The sequence below is a fragment of the Pseudophryne corroboree genome, chromosome 4 (assembly GCF_028390025.1).
Source record: "Pseudophryne corroboree isolate aPseCor3 chromosome 4, aPseCor3.hap2, whole genome shotgun sequence".
NCBI classification, from domain to species: Eukaryota; Metazoa; Chordata; class Amphibia; order Anura; family Myobatrachidae; genus Pseudophryne; species Pseudophryne corroboree.
Genome location: NC_086447.1, coordinates 495861543 through 495884480, shown reverse-complemented (window position 1 = coordinate 495884480; position 22938 = coordinate 495861543). Strand labels below are relative to the sequence as shown.

Genomic DNA, 22938 nt, shown 5'->3' with positions numbered 1-22938 from the left:
CTCCTGAGCTCCTAGCAAGAAAGTATATTTTAGGTTTTTTATTTTACAGTGAGATCTGCTGGCAACAGACTCACTGCAGCGAGGGACTAAGGGGAGAAGAAGCGAACCTACCTAACTGGTGGTAGTTTGGGCTTCTTAGGCTACTGGACACCATTAGCTCCAGAGGGATCGACCGCAGGACCCGACCTTGGTGTTCGTTCCCGGAGCCGCGCCGCCGGCCCCCTTACAGAGCCAGAAGCAAGAAGTGTTCCGGAAAATCGGCGGCAGAAGACTTCTGTCTTCAACAAGGTAGCGCACAGCACTGCAGCTGTGCGCCATTGCTCCTCATGCACACCTCACACTCCGGTCACTGATGGGTGCAGGGCGCTGGGGGGGGTGCGCCCTGAGGGCAATATAAGACACCTTGGCTGGCAAATCTACACCATATATAGTCAGGAAGGCTATATAGGTGTAAAAATACCCCTGCCAGAATTCCAGAAGAAGTCCGCCGGAAAAGGGGCGGGGCCATCTCCCTCAGCACACTGGCGCCATTTTTCCCTCACAGCTCCGCTGGAAGGACGCTCCCTGGCTCTCCCCTGCAGTGTCAAGCTACATAAGGGTAAAAAAGAGAGGGGGGGCATTAAATTTAGGCGCAGTATATATTATATAAGCAGCTATAAGGGAAAAACACTAATTTATAGTGGGATCCCTGTGTTATATAGCGCTCTGGTGTGTGCTGGCATACTCTCTCTCTGTCTCCCCAAAGGGCTTTGTGAGGTCCTGTCCTCTGTCAGAGCATTCCCTGTGTGTATGCGGTGTGTCGGTACGGCTGTGTCGACATGTTTGATGAGGAGGCTTATGTGGAGGCGGAACAGATGCCGATAAATGTGGTCACCCCCTGCGGGGTCGACACCTGAGTGGATGGTGCTGTGGAAGGAATTACGCGACAGTGTCGACTCCTTGCATAAAAGGTTTGACGACATACCAAATGTGGGACAGCCGGCTTCTCAGCCTGTGCCTGCCCAGGTGTCTCAAAAGCCATCAGGGGCTCTAAAATGCCCGCTACCTCAGATGGCAGACACAGATGTCGACACGGATACTGACTCCAGTGTCGACGACGATGAGACTAATGTAACTTCCAATAGGGCCACACGTTACATGATTGAGGCAATGAAAAATGTGTTACACATTTCTGATGTTACCCCGGGTACCACAAAAAAGGGTATTATGTTTGGAGAGAAAAAACTACCAGTGGTTTTTCCTCCATCTGAGGAATTAAATGAAGTGTGTGAAGAAGCGTGGGCTTCCCCTGATAAGAAACTGGTAATTTCTAAGAGGTTACTAATGGCGTACCCTTTCCCGCCAGAGGATAGGTCACGTTGGGAAACATCCCCTAGGGTGGATAAAGCGCTCACACGCTTGTCAAAGAAGGTGGCACTACCGTCTCCGGATACGGCCGCCCTGAAGGAATCTGCTGTTAGAAAGCAGGAGGCTATCCTGAAGTCTATATATACACACACAGGTGTTATACTGAGACCTGCTATTGCTTCAGCATGGATGTGCAGTGCTGCAGCTGTGTGGTCAGATTCCCTGTCGGAAAATATTGATACCCTAGACAGGGACACTATATTGCTAACCGTAGAGCATATTAAAGACGCACTCTTCTACATGAGGGATGCACAGAGGGATATTTGCCGGCTGGCATCTAAAATAAGTGCAATGTCCATTTCTGCCAGGAGAGGGTTATGGACTCGGCAGTGGACAGGAGATGCAGATTCTAAAAGGCACATGGAAGTTTTGCCTTATAAGGGTGAGGAGTTGTTCGGGGATGGTCTCTCGGACCTCGTTTCCACAGCAACGGCTGGGAAATCTACATTTTTACCCCATGTTCCCTCACAGCCAAAGAAAGCATCGTATTATCAGGTACAGTCCTTTCGGCCTAATAAGGGCAATCGGGTTAGGGGCACGTCCTTTCTGCCCAGAGGCAGAGGTAGAGGAAAAAAGCTGCAGCATACAGCCAGTTCCCAGGAGCAAAAGTCCTCCCCCGCTTCCTCTAAGTCCACAGCATGACGCTGGGGCTCCACAGGTGGAGCCAGGTACGGTGGGGGCCCGTCTCAAAAATTTCAGCAATCAGTGGGCTCGCTCACGGGTGGATCCCTGGATCTTTCAAGTAGTATCTCAGGGGTTCAAGCTCGAATTCGAGACGTCTCCCCCCCGCCGTTTCCTCAAATCTGCCTTACCAACAACTCCCTCAGACAGGGAGGCAGTGTTACAGGCAATTCACAAGCTGTATTCACAACAGGTGATAGTAAAGGTGCCCCTACTTCAACAAGGACGGGGTTACTATTCCACAATGTTTGTGGTACCGAAACCGGACGGTTCGGTGAGACCCATTTTTTAAATTTGAAATCCTTGAACACGTATATAAAAAAATTCAAGTTCAAGATGGAATCGCTCAGGGCGGTTATTGCAAGCCTGGACGAGGGGGATTACATGGTATCACTGGACATCAAGGATGCTTACCTGCATGTCCCCATTTACCATCCTCACCAGGAGTACCTCAGATTTGTGGTACAGGATTGTCATTACCAATTCCAGACGTTGCCGTTCGGTCTATCCACGGCTCCGAGGGTCTTTACCAAAGTAATGGCCGAAATGATGATACTCCTTCGAAAGAAGGGAGTTTTAATTATCCCGTACTTGGACGATCTCCTGATAAAGGCGAGGTCCAGGGAGCAGTTGTTGGTCGGGGTAGCACTATCTCGGGAGGTGCTACAACAGCACGGCTGGATTCTAAATATTCCAAAGTCACAGCTGATCCCTACGACACGTCTACTGTTCCTGGGGATGGTTCTGGACACAGAACAGAAAAAAGTGTTTCTCCCGGAGGAGAAGGCCAAGGAGCTGTCATCTCTAGTCAGAGGCCTCCTAAAACCAAAACGGGTGTCGGTGCATCACTGCACGCGGATCCTGGGAAAGATGGTAGCTTCCTACGAAGCAATTCCATTCGGCAGGTTCCATGCAAGAACTTTTCAGTGGGACCTGTTGGACAAGTGGTCCGGATCGCATATTCAGATGCATCGGCTGATAACCCTGTCTCCAAGGACCAGGGTGTCTCTGCTGTGGTGGCTGCAGAGTGCTCATCTTCAAGAGGGCCGCAGATTCGGCATACAGGACTGGGTCCTGGTGACCACGGATGCCAGCCTTCGAGGCTGGGGGGCAGTCACACAGGGAAGAAACTTCCAAGGACTGTGGTCAAGTCAGGAGACTTCCCTGCACATAAATATTCTGGAACTGAGGGCCATTTACAATGCCCTAAGTCAGGCAAAACCCCTGCTTCAAAACCAGCCGGTACTGATCCAGTCAGACAACATCACGGCGGTCGCCCATGTAAACCGACAGGGCGGCACGAGAAGCAGGACGGCGATGGCAGAAGCCACAAGGATTCTCCGATGGGCGGAAAATCACGTGTTAGCACTGTCAGCAGTGTTCATTCCGGGAGTGGACAACTGGGAAGCAGACTTCCTCAGCAGGCACGACCTCCACCCGGGAGAGTGGGGACTTCATCCAGAAGTCTTCCAACTGATTGTAAACCGTTGGGAAAGGCCACAGGTGGACATGATGGCGTCCCGCCTAAACAAAAAGCTAGAAAAGTATTGCGCCAGGTCAAGAGACCCGCAGGCGATAGCTGTGGACGCTCTAGTGACACCGTAGGTGTACCGGTCGGTTTATGTGTTCCCTCCTCTTCCTCTCATGCCAAAGGTACTGAGGATAATACGGAGAAGAGGAGTAAGAACTATACTCATTGTTCCGGATTGGCCAAGAAGAGCTTGGTACCCGGAACTTCAAGAAATGATCTCAGAGGACCCATGGCCTCTGCCGCTCAGACAGGACCTGCTGCAGCAGGGGCCCTGTCTGTTCCAAGACTTACCGCGGCTGCGTTTGACGGCATGGCGGTTGAACACCGGATCCTGAAGGAAAAGGGCATTCCGGAGGAAGTCATTCCTACGCTGATTAAAGCTAGGAAAGAAGTAACTGCAAACCATTATCACCGCATATGGCGTAAATATGTTGCGTGGTGTGAGGCCAGGAAGGCCCCAACGGAAGAATTTCAGCTGGGCCGTTTCCTGCACTTTCTACAGTCAGGGGTGACTATGGGCCTTAAATTGGGTTCCATTAAGGTCCAGATTTCGGCTCTATCGATTTTCTTCCAGAGAGAACTGGCTTCACTACCTGAAGTTCAAACTTTTGTTAAGGGAGTGCTGCATATTCAGCCCCCTTTTGTGCCCCCAGTGGCACCTTGGGATCTCAACGTGGTGTTGGATTTTCTAAAGTCACATTGGTTTGAGCCACTTAAAACCGTGGAATTGAAATATCTCACGTGGAAAGTGGTCATGTTGTTGGCCTTGGCTTCGGCCAGGCGTGTATCAGAATTGGCGGCTTTGTCATGTAAAAGCCCTTATCTGATTTTCCATATGGATAGGGCGGAATTGATGACTCGTCCCTAATTTCTCCCTAAGGTGGTGTCAGCCTTTCATCTGAACCAACCTTTCGTGGTGCCTGCGGCTACTACAGACTTGGAGGCTTCCAAGTTGTTGGACGTAGTCAGGGTCCTGAAAATCTATGTTTCCAGGACAGCTGGAGTCAGGAAGACTGACTCGCTATTTATCCTGTATGCGCCCAACAAGTTGGGTGCACCTGCTTCAAAGCAGACTATTGCTCGCTGGATCTGTAGTACGATTCAGCTTGCACATTCTGCGGCTGGACTGCCGCATCCTAAATCAGTGAAAGCCCATTCCACGAGGAAGGTGGGCTCTTCTTGGGCGGCTGCCCGAGGGGTCTCGGCTCTTCAACTTTGCCGAGCAGCTACTTGGTCGGGGTCAAACACATTTGCTAAATTCTACAAGTTTGACACCCTGGCTGAGGAGGACCTAGAGTTTGCCCATTCGGTGCTGCAGAGTCATCCGCGCTCTCCCGCCCGTTTGGGAGCTTTGGTATAATCCCCATGGTCCTTACGGAGTCCCAGCATCCACTTAGGATGTCAGAGAAAATAAGAATTTACTCACCGGTAATTCTATTTCTCGTAGTCCGTAGTGGATGCTGGGCGCCCATCCCAAGTGCGGATTGTCTGCAATACTTGTATATAGTTATTGTTTAACTAAAGGGTTATTGTTGAGCCATCTGTTGAGAGGCTCAGTTGTTATCATACTGTTAACTGGGTATTGTATCACGAGTTATACGGTGTGATTGGTGTGGCTGGTATGAGTCTTACCCGGGATTCAAAATGCTTCCTTATTGTGTCAGCTCTTCCGGGCACAGTATCCTAACTGAAGTCTGGAGGAGGGTCATAGTGGGAGGAGCCAGTGCACACCAGTAGTCTAAAGCTTTCTTTTAGTTGTGCCCAGTCTCCTGCGGAGCCGCTATTCCCCATGGTCCTTACGGAGTCCCAGCATCCACTACGGACTACGAGAAATAGAATTACCGGTGAGTAAATTCTTATTTTTGATGGGCCAGTAGTTATGCCACCTGCTTCCACAGACAGAAATCCTCTTGGGAAACAAAAATCCTGTTGGGAAAACTTGAGCTTTGAGGTTAAAAAACAAAAATTGCCAGCAGGACAACAAGGAGTGGACATTTCTGGGGATCATCTCTCACTGCTGCCTGGGGACAGGGAGAGAGAGAGAGAGAGAGAGAGAGAGAGAGGGAGAGGCACGGCTATAAAAGAGTCTCTTCCCACATACATTGGTGGGTTATCCTGTTAGGATTGCTGATCATTGTGGCTGCATTGAGCCGCAGTTGTAGGAGCCATCACAGTTTGGGCTGCAGGTAGATTCTCTTCCTGAAGCCATGGCCAAAGTGAGCAGGAGGAGAATGGGGGCATAGGCAGGGCAGTTTTTAGACAATTGGCTCCCAGTGCGAGCTTTAAAAAAATGTGCTTACCCCACCCCAGACATTCAAAATTGCGCCAAGCTGCTGGTTGCCAGCTCGCTAGCATAGATTTCCTGCTCCCTTTTCCCTAATACTACTCCGCTCGGGGGGGAACGGAGTTTCGCGATATGACGCTGTTGCATCATATCACAACGCAACTACATTATTCCGCAAAACTCTAGATCCCGAGCAGAGCTGTATGCTAGAGGGAGCAGAACGAGACTCAAAGTGCTGCGGCAGGCACCCCGTGGGTGGGTCAAGATGGGCTGGCCAGGCTGTGTGTTCCCTGCAGTCGCCGGAAGATTACCTTCAGGCAGCTGCTGGTGGGTGTTTCTGACACGATCACATCTAAGTACATTATTATTCATTGTTAGCAGTGTACTGTGTTTTTCACCTAGTCTGGAGATATCAACTAAAAGCTGGGGTAAATTAACATAGATTTCTAATTGAATAGCCACAGCCTTCGCCTGTATTAAACAGTTGTGCAGTTTAGTTTGCAGCTAATTGAATTTGTCCTTTAGTGTCTCATCCGTTGTCCACCCCTGTTATAGGTAATCTCTACTTTAATTACAATTCTCAATCTCTTAATATCATTACTAATCTAGTAAATAGTACCTTTTTGGCCAAAAATTATGCTAATTACCTCAATTTTGCTTTATGTTGGATTGCAGAGTTTATAATTCTACTGATTAGCAGTGCTTAGTGCTGTAGAGTGTGTGTATCTGCATTTTCTTTTATTCTGCATAAACACTGACATCTTTGTAGGTATTGCTTTTGCAACTTTATGCAAATACCACTATAAGCCCTTCCCTGGTGTACATCTGTTCTTCTGAGATACCCCCTTTAGACACTTAAATATCACTTGGTGTGTCTTTACATGCAAACATAGGTTGCACCATCGAAACTTTCCTAGCCCCATGCATCTGAGTCTGCTACATCTTACAGCAACACACCCACAACACTCTCATAACACACCCATAAGACGGACAATCTCTGTGCTTCTGAACAGCCACCTACCAGAGATGCCACTATGCGCACACACCACGTGATACATGCTCTGTGCAACTTTTTAGGAACTCTGGGGTCTATTTACTTAGCATTAGAGAGAGATAAAGTGGAGATAGAGAAAGTACAAGACAATCAGCTCCTAACTATCATGTTACAGGCTGTGTTTGAAAAATGACCGCTAGGAGCTGGTTGGCTGGTACTTTATCTCTTTCCACTTTATCTCTCTGAGGGATAGATGTACTAAGCAGTGAAAAGAGTGTGTAATGCTCTGTATAATTTTATAGTATGCAAATTATAAAAATGTTACTTCAATGCTGATTTTGTTTGCCGTTGGCAACTTCTCCGCTGGATCACTTCTCCACTCTTATCACTGCTTAGTACATCTCCCCCTAAGCCTTATTATTTATTAATTTCTCTTACGTCCTAGAGGATGCTGGGGACTCCAAAAGGACCATGGGGTATAGACGGGATCCGCAGGAGACATGGGCACACTAAAAGACTTTGACTGGGTGTGAACTGGCTCCTCCCTCTATGCCCCTCCTCCAGACCTCAGTTAGATTCTGTGCCCAGGAGTGACTGGACACACACTAGGGCAGCTCTACTGAGTTTCTCTGGAAAGACTTTTGTTAGGGGAGGGAAGCAGACCTACTTCTTCTTAGTTCAAAGGCTCTGCTTCTTAGGCTACTGGACACCATTAGCTCAAGAGGGTTCGATCACTTGGTGCGCCTAGCTGCTTGTTCCCGGAGCCGCGCCGTCACCCCCCTCACAGAAGCCAGAATAGAGAAGCCGGGTGAGTATTAGAAGAACAGAAGGCTTCAGATGGCAGAAGACTTCAGTGACGGAAGGTACAGCGCAGCGGTCGCGCTGCGCTCCATGCTCCCACACACACCAACGGCACTCACGGTGCAGGGCGCTGGGGGGGAGCGCCCTGGGCAGCAGGTTACTGAAGGCTTTTTTGCACTGGCACAAGGCGTATTCGGTGCCCGAGCACCGTATACGATACCCCCGCCAGTATAAAAATTTCAAATTTGAGCGGGACTACAGCGCACCGGGAAGGGGCGGGGCTTAGCCGCACAGCTTACCAGCGCCATTTTCTCTCTCCACAGCCGCTGCAAAGACGCTGGCCCGGATCTCCAAGCTCCTTACAAGTAACAAGGGAGCGAAACGGGGGGGAGGGCACATGCAATTTTGGTGCTTTATATGTATATTACAGCACAAACACCATATATTATTTGTTTGTAGCATATGGGCGCTGGGGTGTGAGCTGGCATACTCCCTCTGTGTTCTCTCTACAGGCTTCCCTGTTGGTCTGTCCCCTTTATTTCGCCGGTGTGAGTGTGGTTGTGTCGGTACTACGTGTCGACATGTCTGAGGCTGAGTGTTCCTCCCGGAGGAAGTTACTGGGGGCGCAGAAAAGGATTTGGGTATGACTCTGTCGGCACAGCCGACTGCTGATTGGGTGAATATGTTGAGTACACTGAATGTAAATGTGGCTTTATTGTCTAAGAGGCTGGACAAATCTGATTCTCAGACACAAACATGGAGGAAATCCATGGAGGACGCTTTGTCTCAGGTACAGACCCCCTCAGGGTCACATAAACGTTAATTTACCCAGATGGCAGATACAGATACCGACACAGACTCTGATTCCAGTGTCGATTTCAATGAGGCTACTTTACATCCAAAGGTTGTTAAGAGTGTTCAGTACATGATTGTGGCTATTAAAGATGTTTTGCATATTTCTGAGGAACCCCCTGTTCCAGATACAAGGGTTTGTTTATTTAAAGGGAAAAAGCCTGAGGTGAAGTTTCCCCCCTCTCATGAACTGAACGCTCTTTGTGAAAAGGCTTGGGAGTCGCCTGACAAATGGTGGCAGATTCCCAAGAGAATTTTTATGGCATAGCCTTTCCCCTCTGACGACAGGGAAAAATGGGAGTCGCCTCCAAATTTGGACAAGGCTCTATCCCGATTGTCCAAAAAGGTGGCACTTCCGTCTCCTGACACGACTGCCCTCAAGGATCCGGCGGATCGCAAGCAGGAGACGACATTAAAGGCCATTTTCGTTACTACTGGTGCATTACTCAGACTTGCTGTGGCGTCGGCGTGGGCGAGTAGTGCTATTGCTAAGTGGGCTGATAATTTAGCTTCTGATATGGATACCCTTGATAAGGATAACATTCTTTTGACTCTTGGTTATATCAAGGACGCTGCGGATTACCTAAAGGATGCGGCGGGGGATATTGAGCTCTTGGGATCAAGAGCCAATGCCATGGCGGTCTCGGCCAGGAGGGCGCTATGAATTCATCAATGGAATGCTGATGCCGACTCCAAGAAAGCTATGGAAGCTCTTCCTTTTAAAGGTAGTGTCTTGTTTGGTGATGGCCTTGCTGACCTGGTGTCTACCGCTACTGCGGGTAAGTCATCTTTTCTTCCTTATGTTCCCACACAACAGAAAAAGGCGCCCCATTACCAGATGCAGTCCTTTCGGCCTAATAAATACAAAAAAGGAAAGGGCTCGTCCTTCCTCGCTTCAAAAGGTAGAGGAAGGGGAAAGAGGTCACCTGCCGTGCCTGGCACCCAGGACCAAAAGTCCTCCCCCGCCTCTACCAGGTCCACCGCATGATGCTGGGGCTCCCCTGCGGGAGTCCGTGCCGGTGGGGGGCCGTCTCCGATTCTTCAGTCAGGTCTGGGTTCAATCGGCCCTGGATCCTTGGGGCTTAGACATAGTCTCCTAAGTGTACAAACTGGAGTTTCAGGAGATACCCCCCCGCCGCTTTTTCAAGTCGGCCTTGCCAGTTTCTCTTCTAGAAAGGGAAGTAGTAAATGCTGCAATACAAAATCTGTGTCAACAGAGGGTCATTGTACCGGTTCCCCCGTCCCAACGGGGGGAAGGGTTCTATTCGAGCCTCTTTGTCGTGCCGAAGCCGGACGGCTCGGTCAGACCAATTCTGAACCTAAAATCCCTCAATCCATACTTGAAAACTTTCAAGTTCAAGATGGAATCTCTTCAAGCTGTGATCTGCAGCCTAGAAGGGAGGGATTTTATGGCGTCAGTTGACATAAAGGATGCATACTTACACGTCCCGATATATCCTCCTCATCAGGCCTTCCTAAGATTTGCGGTGCAGGATTGTCATTACCAATTTCAGACGTTGCCGTTTGAGCTTTCCACGGCCCGAGGGTTTTTACCAAGGTAATGGCGGAAATTATGGTACTCCTTCGCAAGCAGGGGGTCACAATTATCCCGTACTTGGATGATCTCCTGATAAAGGCGAGATCAAAGGAAAAGTTGCTAAGAAATGTGGAACTCTCCCTATCGGTTCTGCGACATCACGGTTGGATTCTAAATTTGCCAAAGTCTCAGTTGATCCCGACAAATCGGATGCCCTTCTTGGGCATGATCCTATACACGGAACTACAGAGAGTGTTTCTTCCGGCGGAAAAAGCTCTGGTCAAGGAGATTCTGAAGCCGGCAAGAGTATCGATTCATCAATGCACTCGAGTGCTAGGGAAGATGGTTGCGGCTTACGAAGCCATTCCGTTTGGCAGGTTTCGTGCCCGGGTGTTTCAGTGCGACCTGCTGAACAAATGGTCCGGGTCTCACCTACACATGCACAGGAAAATAAGTTTGTGTTCCAGGAACATGATATCTCTCCTGTGGTGGCTGCACGGTTCTCACCTTCTAGAGCAGGCATTCCCAACCACGGTCCTCAAGGCACACCAACAGTGCAGGTTTTAGTGATATCCAGGCTGCAGCACAGATGGTTAAATCAAAATAACTGAGCTACTAATTAAGTCACCTGTGCTGAAGCCTGGATATCGCTAAAACCTGCACTGTTAGTGTGCCTTGAGGACCGTGGTTGGGAAAGCCTGTTCTAGAGGGACGCCGTTTCGGAATCCAGGACTGGGTCCTGCTAACCACAGATGCAAGTCTCAGAGGCTGGGGAGCAGTCACACAAGGAAGAAGTTTCCAGGGAAAATGGTCAAGCCAGGAATCTTGTCTCCACATAAATGTTCTTTAGTTACGAGCCATTTACAACGGCCTCCTGCAGGCAAAGAACCTTCTTCAGGGTCTCCCTGTCCTGATCCAGTCGGACAACATAACAGCGGTGGCGTACGTAAACCACCAAGGCGGAACAAGGAGCAGGGCGGCAATGGCGGAGGCCACAAGGGTTCTCCGCTGGGCCAAACAGCACGTGAGTGCTCTGTCAGCAGTCTTCCTTCCGGGCGTGGACAACTGGGAAGCAGACTTCCTCAGCAGACACGATCTCCATCCAGGAGAGTGGGCTGGCTCTTCATCAAGAGGTATTTGCAAAAGTAACAAGTAATTGGGGAATTCCTCAAATAGACATGATGGTGTCCGAAGTATTCCGAAGTATTGTTCCAGGTAAAGGGACCCCCAAGCCAGTGCAGTGGACGCCCTGGTAACTCCATGGGTGTTTCAGTCGGTGTAAGTGTTCCCTCCTCTTCATCTCATTCCAAGAGTGTTGAAGATTATAAGACGAACAAGGTTTCAGGCAATACTCGTCGTTCCCGATTGGCCACGGAGGGCCTGGTATCCGGATCTTCAGGAGTTACTAGTAGAAGATCCTTGGCCGCTTCCTCTACGAGAGGACCTGTTACTGCAGGGACCCTGAGTGTTTCCAGACTTACCGCGGCTGCGTTTGACGGCGTGGAGGTTGAACGCCAGATCCTAGCTTGGAAAGGTATTGCCGGGGAAGTCATCCCCACTCTCCTTAAGGCTAGAAAGGAGATCACGGCGAAACATTATCACCGTATTTGGAGAAAATATGTGTCTTGGTGTGAAACCAAATCGGCTCCTGCGGAGGAGTTTCATTTGGGTCATTTCCTCCATTTTTTGCAGGCAGGCGTGGATGCAGGCCTGAAATTGGGTTCCATCAAAGTGCAGATTTCGGCTTTATCTATTTTCTTTCAAAAATAATTGGCCGCCCTTCCTGAGGTTCAGACTTTCGTGAAGGGAGTGCTGTATATCCATCCTCCATTTGTGGCACCGTGGGATCTTGAAGTGGTGTTACAGTTTCTTATGTCTCACTGGTTTGAACCTTTGCGTAAGGTTGAGTTAAAGTTTCTCACTTGGAAGGTGGTCATGCTTTCGGCTTTGGCGTCTGCCAGACGAGTGTCAGAATTGGCGGCTTTGTCTCACAAGAGCCCATATTTGATTTTTCATGTGGATAGAGCGGAATTGTGGACTCGTCCACAATTTCTGCCGAAGGTGGTTTCTTCGTTTCACATAAATCAACCTATTGTGGTACCTGTGGCTATGGATGCTGTGGCAGTCCCAAAATCTCTTGATGTCGTAAGAGCTTTGAAAATGTATGTCGCCAGAACGGCTCTTGTTAGGAAAATGGAGGCTCTGTTTGTCCTGTATGCTTCCAACAAGATTGGAAATCCTGCTTCCAAGCAGACTATTGCATGCTGGATTTGTAATACCATTCAGCACGCTCATTCTTCGGCTGGGTTGCCGTTGCCGAAGTCAGTGAAGGCCCATTCTACCAGGAAGGTGGGCTCTTCTTGGGCGGCTGCCCAAGGGGTCTCGGCACTTCAACTTTGCCAAGCAGCTACGTGGTCAGGTTTAAACACTTTTGCTAAGTTCTATAAGTTTGATACCCTGGCTGAGGAGGACCTCATGTTTGCTCAATCGGTGCTGCAGAGTCGTCCGCACTCTCCCGCCCGATCTGGAGCTTTGGTATAGACCCCATGGTCCTTTTGGAGTCCCCAGCATCCTCTAGGACGTAAGAGAAAATAGGATTTTAATACCTATCGGTAATTCCTTTTCTCCTAGTCCGTAGAGGATGCTGGGCGCCCATCCCAGCGCGGACTGTTTCTTGTAGTTTGTATTGATACTTGTTGTTTTTGGTTGCACAAAGGTTGTGTATCAGTTGTGTTCAGCTTGTTGCTGTTGTTAGTTCATACTGTTATCTGGTATTCCTGCTATTCCAGTTGTACGGTGTGTTGTTGTGTGGGCTGGTATGTGTCTCGCCCTTAGTTTAACAAAAATCCTTTCCTTGAAATGTCCGTCTCCCCTGGGCACAGTTCCTATGACTGAGGTCTGGAGGAGGGGCATAGAGGGAGGAGCCAGTTCACACCCAGTCAAAGTCTTTTAGTGTGCCCATGTCTCCTGCGGATCCTGTCTATACCCCATGGTCCTTTTGAAGTCCCCAGCATCCTCTACGGACTAGGAGAAAAGGATTTACCGGTAGGTATTAAAATCCTATTACAGGTTGAGTCTCCCTTATCCAAAATGCTTGGTACCAGAGGTATTTTGGATATGGGATTTTTCCGTATTTTGGAATAATTGCATACCATAATGAGATATCATGGTGATGGGACCTAAATATAAGCACAGAATGCATTTATGTTTCATATACACCTTATACACACAGCCTGAAGGTAATTTTAGCCAATATTTTTTATTACTTTGTGCATTAAACAAAGTGTGTCTACATTCACAGAATTCATTAATGTTTCATATACACCTTATACACACAGCCTGAAGGTAATTTAATACAATATTTTAATAACTTTGTGTATTAAAGTTTGTGTACATTGAGCCATCAAAAAACAAAGGTTTCACTATCTCACTCTCACTCAAAAAAGTCCGTATTTCGGAATATTCCGTATTTCGGAATATTTGGATATGGGATACTCAACCTGTATTATTATTATCCTTTTATTTATATGGCGCCACAAGGGATCCGCAGCGCCCATTACACAGTACATAATCAAATGAGCAAACAAGAAAACAGTACTTACAGTTCAAGAAAATATAGGACAAGTATGGAAAACCGGGAGTCAGGTGCCATCAAAGGGAGTACAGAGTATAATATAGTCAGGGCCGGTTCTTGCCCTTGTGGCGCCCCGGGCAAAAGACAGGGGCGTGGCTTAATACGGGGGCGTGGTCAGTCACGCGCCCATTTGTAGCGCCGCTGAAAGGAAATTTAAAAACAAAAAAAAAAACAAAGTATACTTACAATCCCCGCTCCTGATTCCAGAGCTGCAGACCTCCGCCGGCGCCGCTCTTCTCCTCGGATCTATGGGAGAGACGTCAGTCATGACGTCTCTCCCATAGCACAGCATAGGCACTACAGGTCAATTATGACCCCTAGCGTCTGTGCCACAATGCTGTGCGGTGTGCGACGACGTCATCGTGCACCGCACAGCAAAGGTCCTCTCCATGAATGGAAACTAGATGTTTAGCGTCTGATTCCCTTCACAGCGGGGGGGACCAGCGCCACGAAGGGAAACTAGACGCGTAGCGTCTGGTTCCCTTCTCACAGCGCGGGGGGGGGCACTGCTGGGGGGCACACTGCACAGTGGCGGATCTTGCCATGGTGCGGCGGCATCCGGATGACGCCGGCGCCTTCCGGAAGGCGGCGCCCCGGGCAAAAGTCCTGCTTGCCCATGGCAAGATCCGCTACTGAAGATGGGCCCTCATTCCGAGTTGTTCGCTCGCTAGCTGCTTTTAGCAGCATTGCACACGCTAAGCCGCCGCCCTCTGGGAGTGTATCTTAGCATAGCAGAATTGCGAACGAAAGATTAGCAGAATTGCGAATAGAAATTTCTTAGCAGTTTCTGAGTAGCTCGAGACTTACTCCTACACTGCGATCAGTTCAGTCAGTTTCGTTCCTGGTTTGACGTCACAAACACACCCAGCGTTCGGCCAGACACTCCTCCGTTTCTTCAGACACTCCCGCCTTTTTCCCAGAAACGCCAGCGTTTCTCCGCACACTCCCAGAAAACGGCCAGTTTCTGCCCAGAAACACCCACTTCATTGTCAATCACACTCCGATCACCAGAACGATGAAAAAACTTCGTAACGATGAAAAAACTTTGTTACGCCGTGAGTAAAATACCAAACTTATGTGCTAATTTACTTGGCGAAGGCGCACTGCGAACATTGCGCATGCGCAGTTTGCGACTAATCGCTCCGTAGCGGAAAAAAATAACGAGCGAACAACTCGGAATGACCCTTAGTGTACAGTAAGTAAGAAAAGGAAAGACGCACGAGGAAAGAAGGCCCTGCTCTTATGAGCTTAAAATAGACCCTTAGACGTGCAGTAGCAAAACATCTTCGTACTCCATGAACAAGGGCATGCATGCGAATACGAGAGAGTGGTGAGAATCAGACCATTGCAGCTGTAAACATTTAAATATTTTCTCTGGGTGGTTTGAGGAACCATCTTTATTTTCTTCTTTGTCGTCGTGTTCATTCTAGGACACAACCTCAAAGTTCGTACTGCCTAGTGCATATTTAATAGCACAGTGAGTGTGGAATGAACCAGGACCAACTAACATCCCATTGACGTCACCGGGTGTATTTTGCTCATTTATTTAATTATCTTCAACCCAATGTTTGCTGAGAACCAGGAATGAGGGATACATTAACATAAAAACAAAAGCTGTTATGTAGAGAAACCCTCAAAGTATACGAGTATCTAATATTTTGAAATAGATATTTTACTGTACAACTAGGTTTTGAAACTTTAAAATGCATAGTGCTGTCTCTGTCATTTTTGCTAATAGTATATAAGAGAAGTTTATAAATGGTGAAGCTATTCGTTTTAATATGTTGCTTCTCTCTTTTTTTAGAGCAGAAACTGGTGGAACAGATGCTCAGCGAGGGAAGATTTGCTCACTTAAAGCACGAGTAAGACAAGTGATACTGATTACATCCTGAAGTGGCATATCTAGAACTGGCAGTACTATTAGACTTGCATGTAGTGCAGCTAATATGCTATCACTTAAAAACAAAATACATTAGTGCATGCGTGCAAATACTGTATATACATGTTTTTATTCTATTGCAAACCAATTTGCTCTCTTAATTTAATGGGTTTAATGTATATGTTTTGTTAAATTTACACTCATGAATAGCCTGCAGAATTTAGAATTTTCTGTATTAATATATTAAATATTTGTTACTGCAGTTTGTATATCAAAATCTTCAGATTTTGGGCCTAATTCAGCATGGAATGCATCTACTATGTGTTCACACGCTGAAGCCCTTCTGTAGTGTGTGTGCACACACAATAGCCGCACTGCGCGTGCGCACACAATGAGATGCGACTGCATCTCACATATGTGAACGACTCTGAATGATTAACAGGCAGAGGCGTGGGCGGGAGGGGGCTTTGACGAAACGTTTTTGAGGCAGTGTTGGGGGGGTGTGGTCTGGATGGGTGGTATTCAGTATACCAGTTGTTGGGATCCCGGCACACAGTATACCGGCGGCGGAATCCCGACAACCGGCATACCGACACCTTTTCTCCCTCTTGGGGGTCCACGACCACCCTGGAGGGAGAATAGATTGCGTGGCGCGCGTAAGCGGCCACCGTGCCTGCAAGGGGCTCATTTGCGCTGGCCCCCTGTTGGCGGGCGTGTCTGAACCGTTTGTGGGGCAGAGAGCGGCGGTTGCATGACCTAAACTTGGCGGGTAGTCTGCCTTTGCAGCTAGGCTGCACAGGCAGCGGGCTGTCCTTAACATGTGAGCACTTCGCATGTTAGCGGGGAGGAAGGGCCTGGCATGCGGGGTGGATATGCCCTGTGCTGGGTGTCCCCCTGCATGCTAGTGTAAAGGGTGGTAGTTGTGCGATTTTTCACACAACTACAACCCATACTGATTTAGGCTCTTTATTCTGGCTACATACACAAGCAGACATTGAATTAAGTGATTCAGTAGTACACTAAAACCTCAGACTTAATGTTAGGTACCCCCAGTACTCAGAGATGCCTTGAAGCGGCCTTGGGGCTTCCCATACCTTTGCAAATGTGTACAACTGAGATCTCTGAGATTTCTACCACCGTGTAGTTATGAAATCCTGTTGCTGATGTCATCCAGTGTGCTGGGGGATACCAATGTTTCTTGATCCAATTAACCTACCAGTATTTTTTGGGATTGTGGAAGAAAACTGGAGAACCCGGGTGAAACACACACAAGTATGGGGAGAATGTGCAAACTCCACATCCTTGGGGACATGGTGGGAATGGAACCCATAACCCCATTACACCATCCGTAGTGCCCTGAAACGCTGGTACAGGTGCCGAAGACTGCTAGTTCACAATTCCCTGCGGAAGCTGTCTATGACAAAATGCATTGTGTGGTTTATGTTTTGTTAAACTTTGTCACTTGTTTTTTTTTTGTGTCCATCACCCCTGCTATGGGTGGGGTGTACGAGTTGTATCATCTGAAGTTGTTAACCACATGACTCTGAAATCCAGCTTTATTGGAATAACCAGGATCCACCAAGTCATAAAGAAAGACTTGCGGACCATGGTCCAAATTCAGTAAGGATTGCAGATTCTTCTTTCCGCCCACCCGCTGTATTTGCGATCGTGCTTTAATTTCAGCGTGGTCGCAGAAACTGTGGATGCCTCCTGCCGGCACAGACTGGCTGCGACAGTAGGAGTTCCGACGCCATTTTTTCGATCGGAGCGGCTGTGTGTCAGGCTGCACCTAAAATGCCTCCGACCCTCCGTCATTTCCACGCCGCAGCCCTTAAAGCGCTTGGTTACCGCCCCATGAACACATCTGTCAATTAGGCAGCGGCATTCACAGTTAATGCGGGCCGACCTCATTAACTGCAAGCACATGTACAGGACGGGACCTACGCATGCACGGTGAGGGGGGTTTGTTGCTGAAATTGTGGTCACATCACGATTGTGATGTGACCTGAATTAGGCCCCAAGGAAATTAAAGACCCAGTTATATCAGTGATTTGAATGCATGCATAAATATTGTGGGTATTGATGATAAATTCAGTGTGTCTGTGTGTGGGGATGTAGTCATTAGGTTGACATTCATAATCACACTCACAAGACCGCCGGGACCCGGAAGAAACCACTGCAGCCGCTGGGAGAAGGTAAGTTACCACTGAGGGACGATATTTTGTCAGTCTAACATGTCAACATTTTATCAGTGTGTACATGATAAATGTCAGCATAGTAAATGTCGACATTCTTATGTCTACATTATGAATATTGACCCGTGTGTGTGTGTGTGTGTTCTTGCAATTCTGCAATTCTCATGGGATGGATACATGTATTTTTTTGTTCCTTAATTTTTCTATTATTTTTTTATTTTCCCTAGGCAGTCTTAATAGATATGGAAGAAGGAGTAGTTAATGAAATATTACAAGGCCCTCTTCGAGACTTGTTTGATAGCAAGCAGTTCATTACTGATGTATCTGGCTCTGGAAATAATTGGTAAGAGAGGCTGAAGGATAAACCTTTTGTAGCATGAACTGTGCCTCCAATGCCTGCTTTATTATCTTGGTGGACTTATATTGGTCAGACATGCATGCAGAAATGTCCGATTCAGTAAATTCTGACTTAGGCTTTCCCCATCCTGTCTGTAGCTTAGTCGAATGGTAGATCTGATACTCGGGATGCAACTGAATATGTAATGTGAGGGGATAAAGGGGGTCATTCCGAGTTGATCATAGCTGTCCTAAATTTAGCACAGCTACAATCAGTCACACTGACATGCGGGGGGACACCCAGCACAGGGCTAATCTGCTCTGCATGTCAGGCGCCCCCCTCCTGCAGAAGTGCAAAACATCACACAGCGGCAATGCTTTTGCATTTCAGGAGTACCTCCCGGCTGGCCGGGAGAATCTCTTCACTGTCCGGGTTGCAGCGGCTGCGTGTTACATGACGCAGCCGCCGCGGCCTGCCCCCCCAACGATCCGGCCATGCTCGCGTTGGCCGGACCACGCCCCCTAAGCGGCGGCGTTAGCCCCCTCCCGCCTGGCGACCGCCTCTGCCTGTCAATCAGGCGATCACTAGGCAACGACGGCCATCGGCCACCTTGCATGCACCGGCGCATGCGTAGTACTCACCTGATCACACCGCTGCGATAAACTGCTGCGTGCGATCGGGTCAGAATGACCCACAAAATGAGAATTATAAACAAATTAGAAAAAAGTTTTAATGAATTATTTTTAATGGTGATTTGCCTTGCAAGAGGAAACATAAAACCCGATTTCTCTGACGTCCTAGTGGATGCTGGGAACTCAGTAAGGACCATGGGGAATAGCGGCTCCGCAGGAGATAGGGCACATCTAAAGAAAGCTTTAGGATCACCTGGTGTGCACTGGCTCCTCCCCCTATGACCCTACTCCAAGCCTCAGTTAGATTTTCTGTGCCCGACGAGAAGGGTGCACACTAGGGGCTCTCCTGAGCTCTTTGTGAAAGTTTTAGTTTAGGTTTATTATTTTCAGTGAGACCTGCTGGCAACAGGCTCACTGCATCGAGGGACTAAGGGGAGAAGAAGCGAACTCACCTGCGTGCAGAGTGGATTGGGCTTCTTAGGCTACTGGACATTAGCTCCAGAGGGACGATCACAGGTTCAGCCTGGATGGGTCACCGGAGCCGCGCCGCCGGCCCCCTTACAGAGCCAGAAGAGCGAAGAGGTCCGGAAAAATCGGCGGCAGAAGACTTTCCTGTCTTCAGATAAAGGTAGGCGCACAGCACCGCAGCTGTGCGCCATTGCTCTCAGCACACTTCACACTCCGGTCACTGAGGGTGCAGGGCGCTGGGGGGGCAGCGCCCTGAGAAGCAATAAATCGATAGAAAACCTTTTATGGCTAAAATAAATGCATCACATATAACTCCTGGGCTATATGGATGCATTTAACCCCTGCCAAAACATACAAGAAAACGGATGATAAGGACGCCGAGAAAGGGGCGGAGCCTATCTCCTCAGCACACTGGCGCCATTTTCCCTCACAGCTCAGTTGGAGGGAAGCTCCCTGGCTCTCCCCTGCAGTCACTACACTACAGAAAGGGGTTAAAAAAGAGAGGGGGGCACAAATTAGGCGCAGTATAAACAATACAGCAGCTATAAAGGGAAAAACACTTATATAAGGTTATCCCTGTATATATATAGCGCTCTGGTGTGTGCTGGCAAACTCTCCCTCTGTCTCCCCAAAGGGCTAGTGGGGTCCTGTCCTCTATCAGAGCATTCCCTGTGTGTGTGCTGTGTGTCGGTACGTTTGTGTCGACATGTATGAGGAGAAAAATGATGAGGAGACGGAGTAGAGTGTCTGTAATAGTGTTGTCACCCCCTGGGGGTCGACACCTGAGTGGATGTACTGTTGAAATTGCGTGACAGTGTCAGCTTTGTATAAAAGACAGTGGTTGACATGAGACAGCCGGCTACTCAGCTTGTGCATGTCCAGACGTCTCATACAGGGGCTCTAAAGCGCCCGTTACCTCAGATACAGACGCCGACACGGATACTAACTCCTGTGTCGACGGTGAAGAGACAACCGTGATTTCCAATAGGGCCACACATTGCATGATTGAGGCAATGGAAAAAGTTTACACTCTTCTGATAATATAAATACCACCAAAAAAGGGGTATTATGTTGGTGAGGAAAAACTTCCTGTAGTTTTCCTGAATCTGAGAAATAAAATGAGGTGTGTGATGATGCGTGGGTTTCCCCCCGATAACAATTGATAATTTCTAAAAAGTTATTGGCAGTATACCTTTTCCCGCCAGAGGTTAGGGTGTGTTGGGAAACACCCCCTAGGGGGGATAAGGCGCTCACACGCTTGTAAGAACAAGGGCTCTACCCTCTCTTGAGATGGCCGCCCTTAGGGATCCTGCTGATAGAAAGCAGGAGGGTATCCTAAAATGTATTTACACACATACTGGTGTTATACTGCGACCAGCAATCGCCTCAGCCTGGATGTGCAGTGCTGGGTTGGCGTGGTCGGATTCCCTGACTGGAAATTTGATATCCTAGATAAGGACAGTATATTATTGCCTATAGAGCAATTAAAAGATGCATTTCTATATATGCATGATGCACAGCGGAATGTTTGCCGACTGGCATCAAGTATAAGTGCGTTGTCCAAATTATACCAGTAAAGTGGTCAGGTGATGCGGATTCCAAACGGCATTTGGAAGTATTGCCTTAAAAAAGGGGATGTACCCCAGGTCGCCTCTCAAAATAAGACGCCGTATTATCAGGCGCAGTCCTGGTTGGCAAGCGGACAAAAGGGTTCCTCTTTTCTGCTCGTGACAGAGGGAGAGGAAAATGGCTGCAGAGATCAGCCAGTTCCCAGGAACAGAAACCCTTTTCCACCTCTGCCAAGCTCTCAGTATGACGCTAGGGCTTTACAGGTTCAGGCACGGTGGGGGCCCGTTCTCAATGAATTTCAGTGCGCAGTGGGCTCACTCGCAAGTAGACCCCTGGATCCTTCAGGTAATTTTTCAGGGGTACAAATTGGAATTCGAGACGTATTCCCCTCGCCGTTTCCAAAAGTCTGTTTTACCGACGTCTCCCGCTGACAGGGAGGCAGTTTTGGAAGCCATTCACAAGCTGTATTCCCAGCAGGTGATAATTTAGGTACCCCTCCTGCAACAGGGAACGGGGTATTATTCCACACTATTGTGGTACCGAAGCCAGACGGCTCGGCGAGACCGATTTTAAAATCAAAAATCTTTGAGCACTTACATACAGAGGTTCAAATTCAAAATTGAGTCACTCAGAGCAGTGATTGCAAACCTGGAAGAAGGGGACTACATGATGTCTCGGGACATCAAGGATGCTTACCTTCATGTCAAAATTTACCCTTCTCACCAAGGGTATCTCGGGTTATGGTACAGAACTGTCACTATCAGTTCAGACGCTGCCGTAGGGATGGTCCACGGCACCCCGGGTCTTTACTGAAGTAATGACCGTAATGATGATATTCCTTCGAAGGAAGGGAATTTTAGTTATCCTTTACTGGGACGATTCCCTGATAAGGGTGAGATCCAGGGAACAGTTGGAGATCGGTGTAGCACTATCTCAGGTAGTGTTGCGGCGGCACGATTGGATTCTCAATATTCCAAAATCGCAGCTGGTTCCGACGACTTGTCTTCTGTTCCTAGGGATGATCCTGGACACAGTCCAGAAAGAAGGTGTTTCTCCCGGAGGAAAAAGCCAGGGAGTTATCCGAGCTAGTCAGGAACCTCCTAAAACCGAACCAAGTCTCAGTGCATCAATGCACAAGGGTTCTGGGTAAAAATGGTGGCTTCCTACGAAGCAATCCCATTCGGCAGATTCCACGCAAGACTTTCCAGTGGAACCTACTGGACAGATGGTCCGGGTCGCATCTTCAGATGCTTCAGCGGATAACCCTGTCACCAGGGACAAGGGTATCCCTCCTGTGGTGGTTGCAGAGTGCTCATCTTCTAGAGGGCCGCAGATTCGGCATTCGGGACTGGGTCCTGGTGGCCACGGATGCCAGCCTGCGAGGCTGGGGAGCAGTCACACAGGGAAGGAATATCCAGGGCTTATGGTCAAGCCTGGAGACATCACTTCACATAAATGTCCTGAAGCTAAGGGCCATTTACAATGCTCTAAGCTTAGCAAGACCTCTGCTTCAAGGTCAGCCGGTGTTGATCCAGTCGGACAACATTACGGCAGTCACCCACGTAAACAGACAGGGTGCCACAAGAAGCAGGAGGGCAATGGCAGAAGCTGCAAGGATTCTTCGCGGGGCGAAAAACCATGTGATAGCACTGTCAGCAGTTTTCATTCCGGGAGTGGACAACTGGGAAGCAGTTTTCCTCAGCACGACCTCCGCCCGGGAGAGTAAGGACTTCACCCAGAAGTTTTCCACATGATTATAACCCGTTGGGAAAAACTCGACAGGTATTGCGCCACGTCAAGGGACCCTCAGGCAATAGCTGTAGATGCTCTGGTAACACCGTGGGTGTACCAATCAGTGTATGGGTTCCCTCCTCTGCCTCTCATACCCAAGGTACTGAGATTGATAAGATAGAGAGGAGTAAGCACTATATTAGTGGCTCCGGATTGGCCAAGAAGGAATTGGTAACCGGAACTTCAAGAGATGCTCACGGAGGATCCGTAGCCTCTACCTCTAAGAAGGGACCTGCTCCAGCAAGGACCTTGTCTGTTCCAAGACTTACCGCGGCTGCGTTGACGGCATGGCGGTTGAACGCCGGATCCTGAAGGAAAAAGGCATTCCGGATGAAGTCATCCCTAT

General features: G+C 48.6%; 1 protein-coding gene across 3 annotated transcripts in view; it reads left to right on the top strand.

Moving 5' to 3' along the window:
• Positions 1-22938, top strand: part of TUBE1 (tubulin epsilon 1) — a 147559-nt gene that overhangs the window by 69922 nt on the left and 54699 nt on the right. For all 3 annotated transcript variants that reach the window (XM_063917155.1, XM_063917154.1, XM_063917153.1), the window contains 2 exons: positions 15526-15583; positions 18023-18138. In XM_063917155.1, the coding sequence (XP_063773225.1) occupies positions 18038-18138 (101 nt within the window). In that variant the 5' untranslated portion in view covers positions 15526-15583; positions 18023-18037. The remainder of the gene's footprint in view (positions 1-15525; positions 15584-18022; positions 18139-22938) is intronic.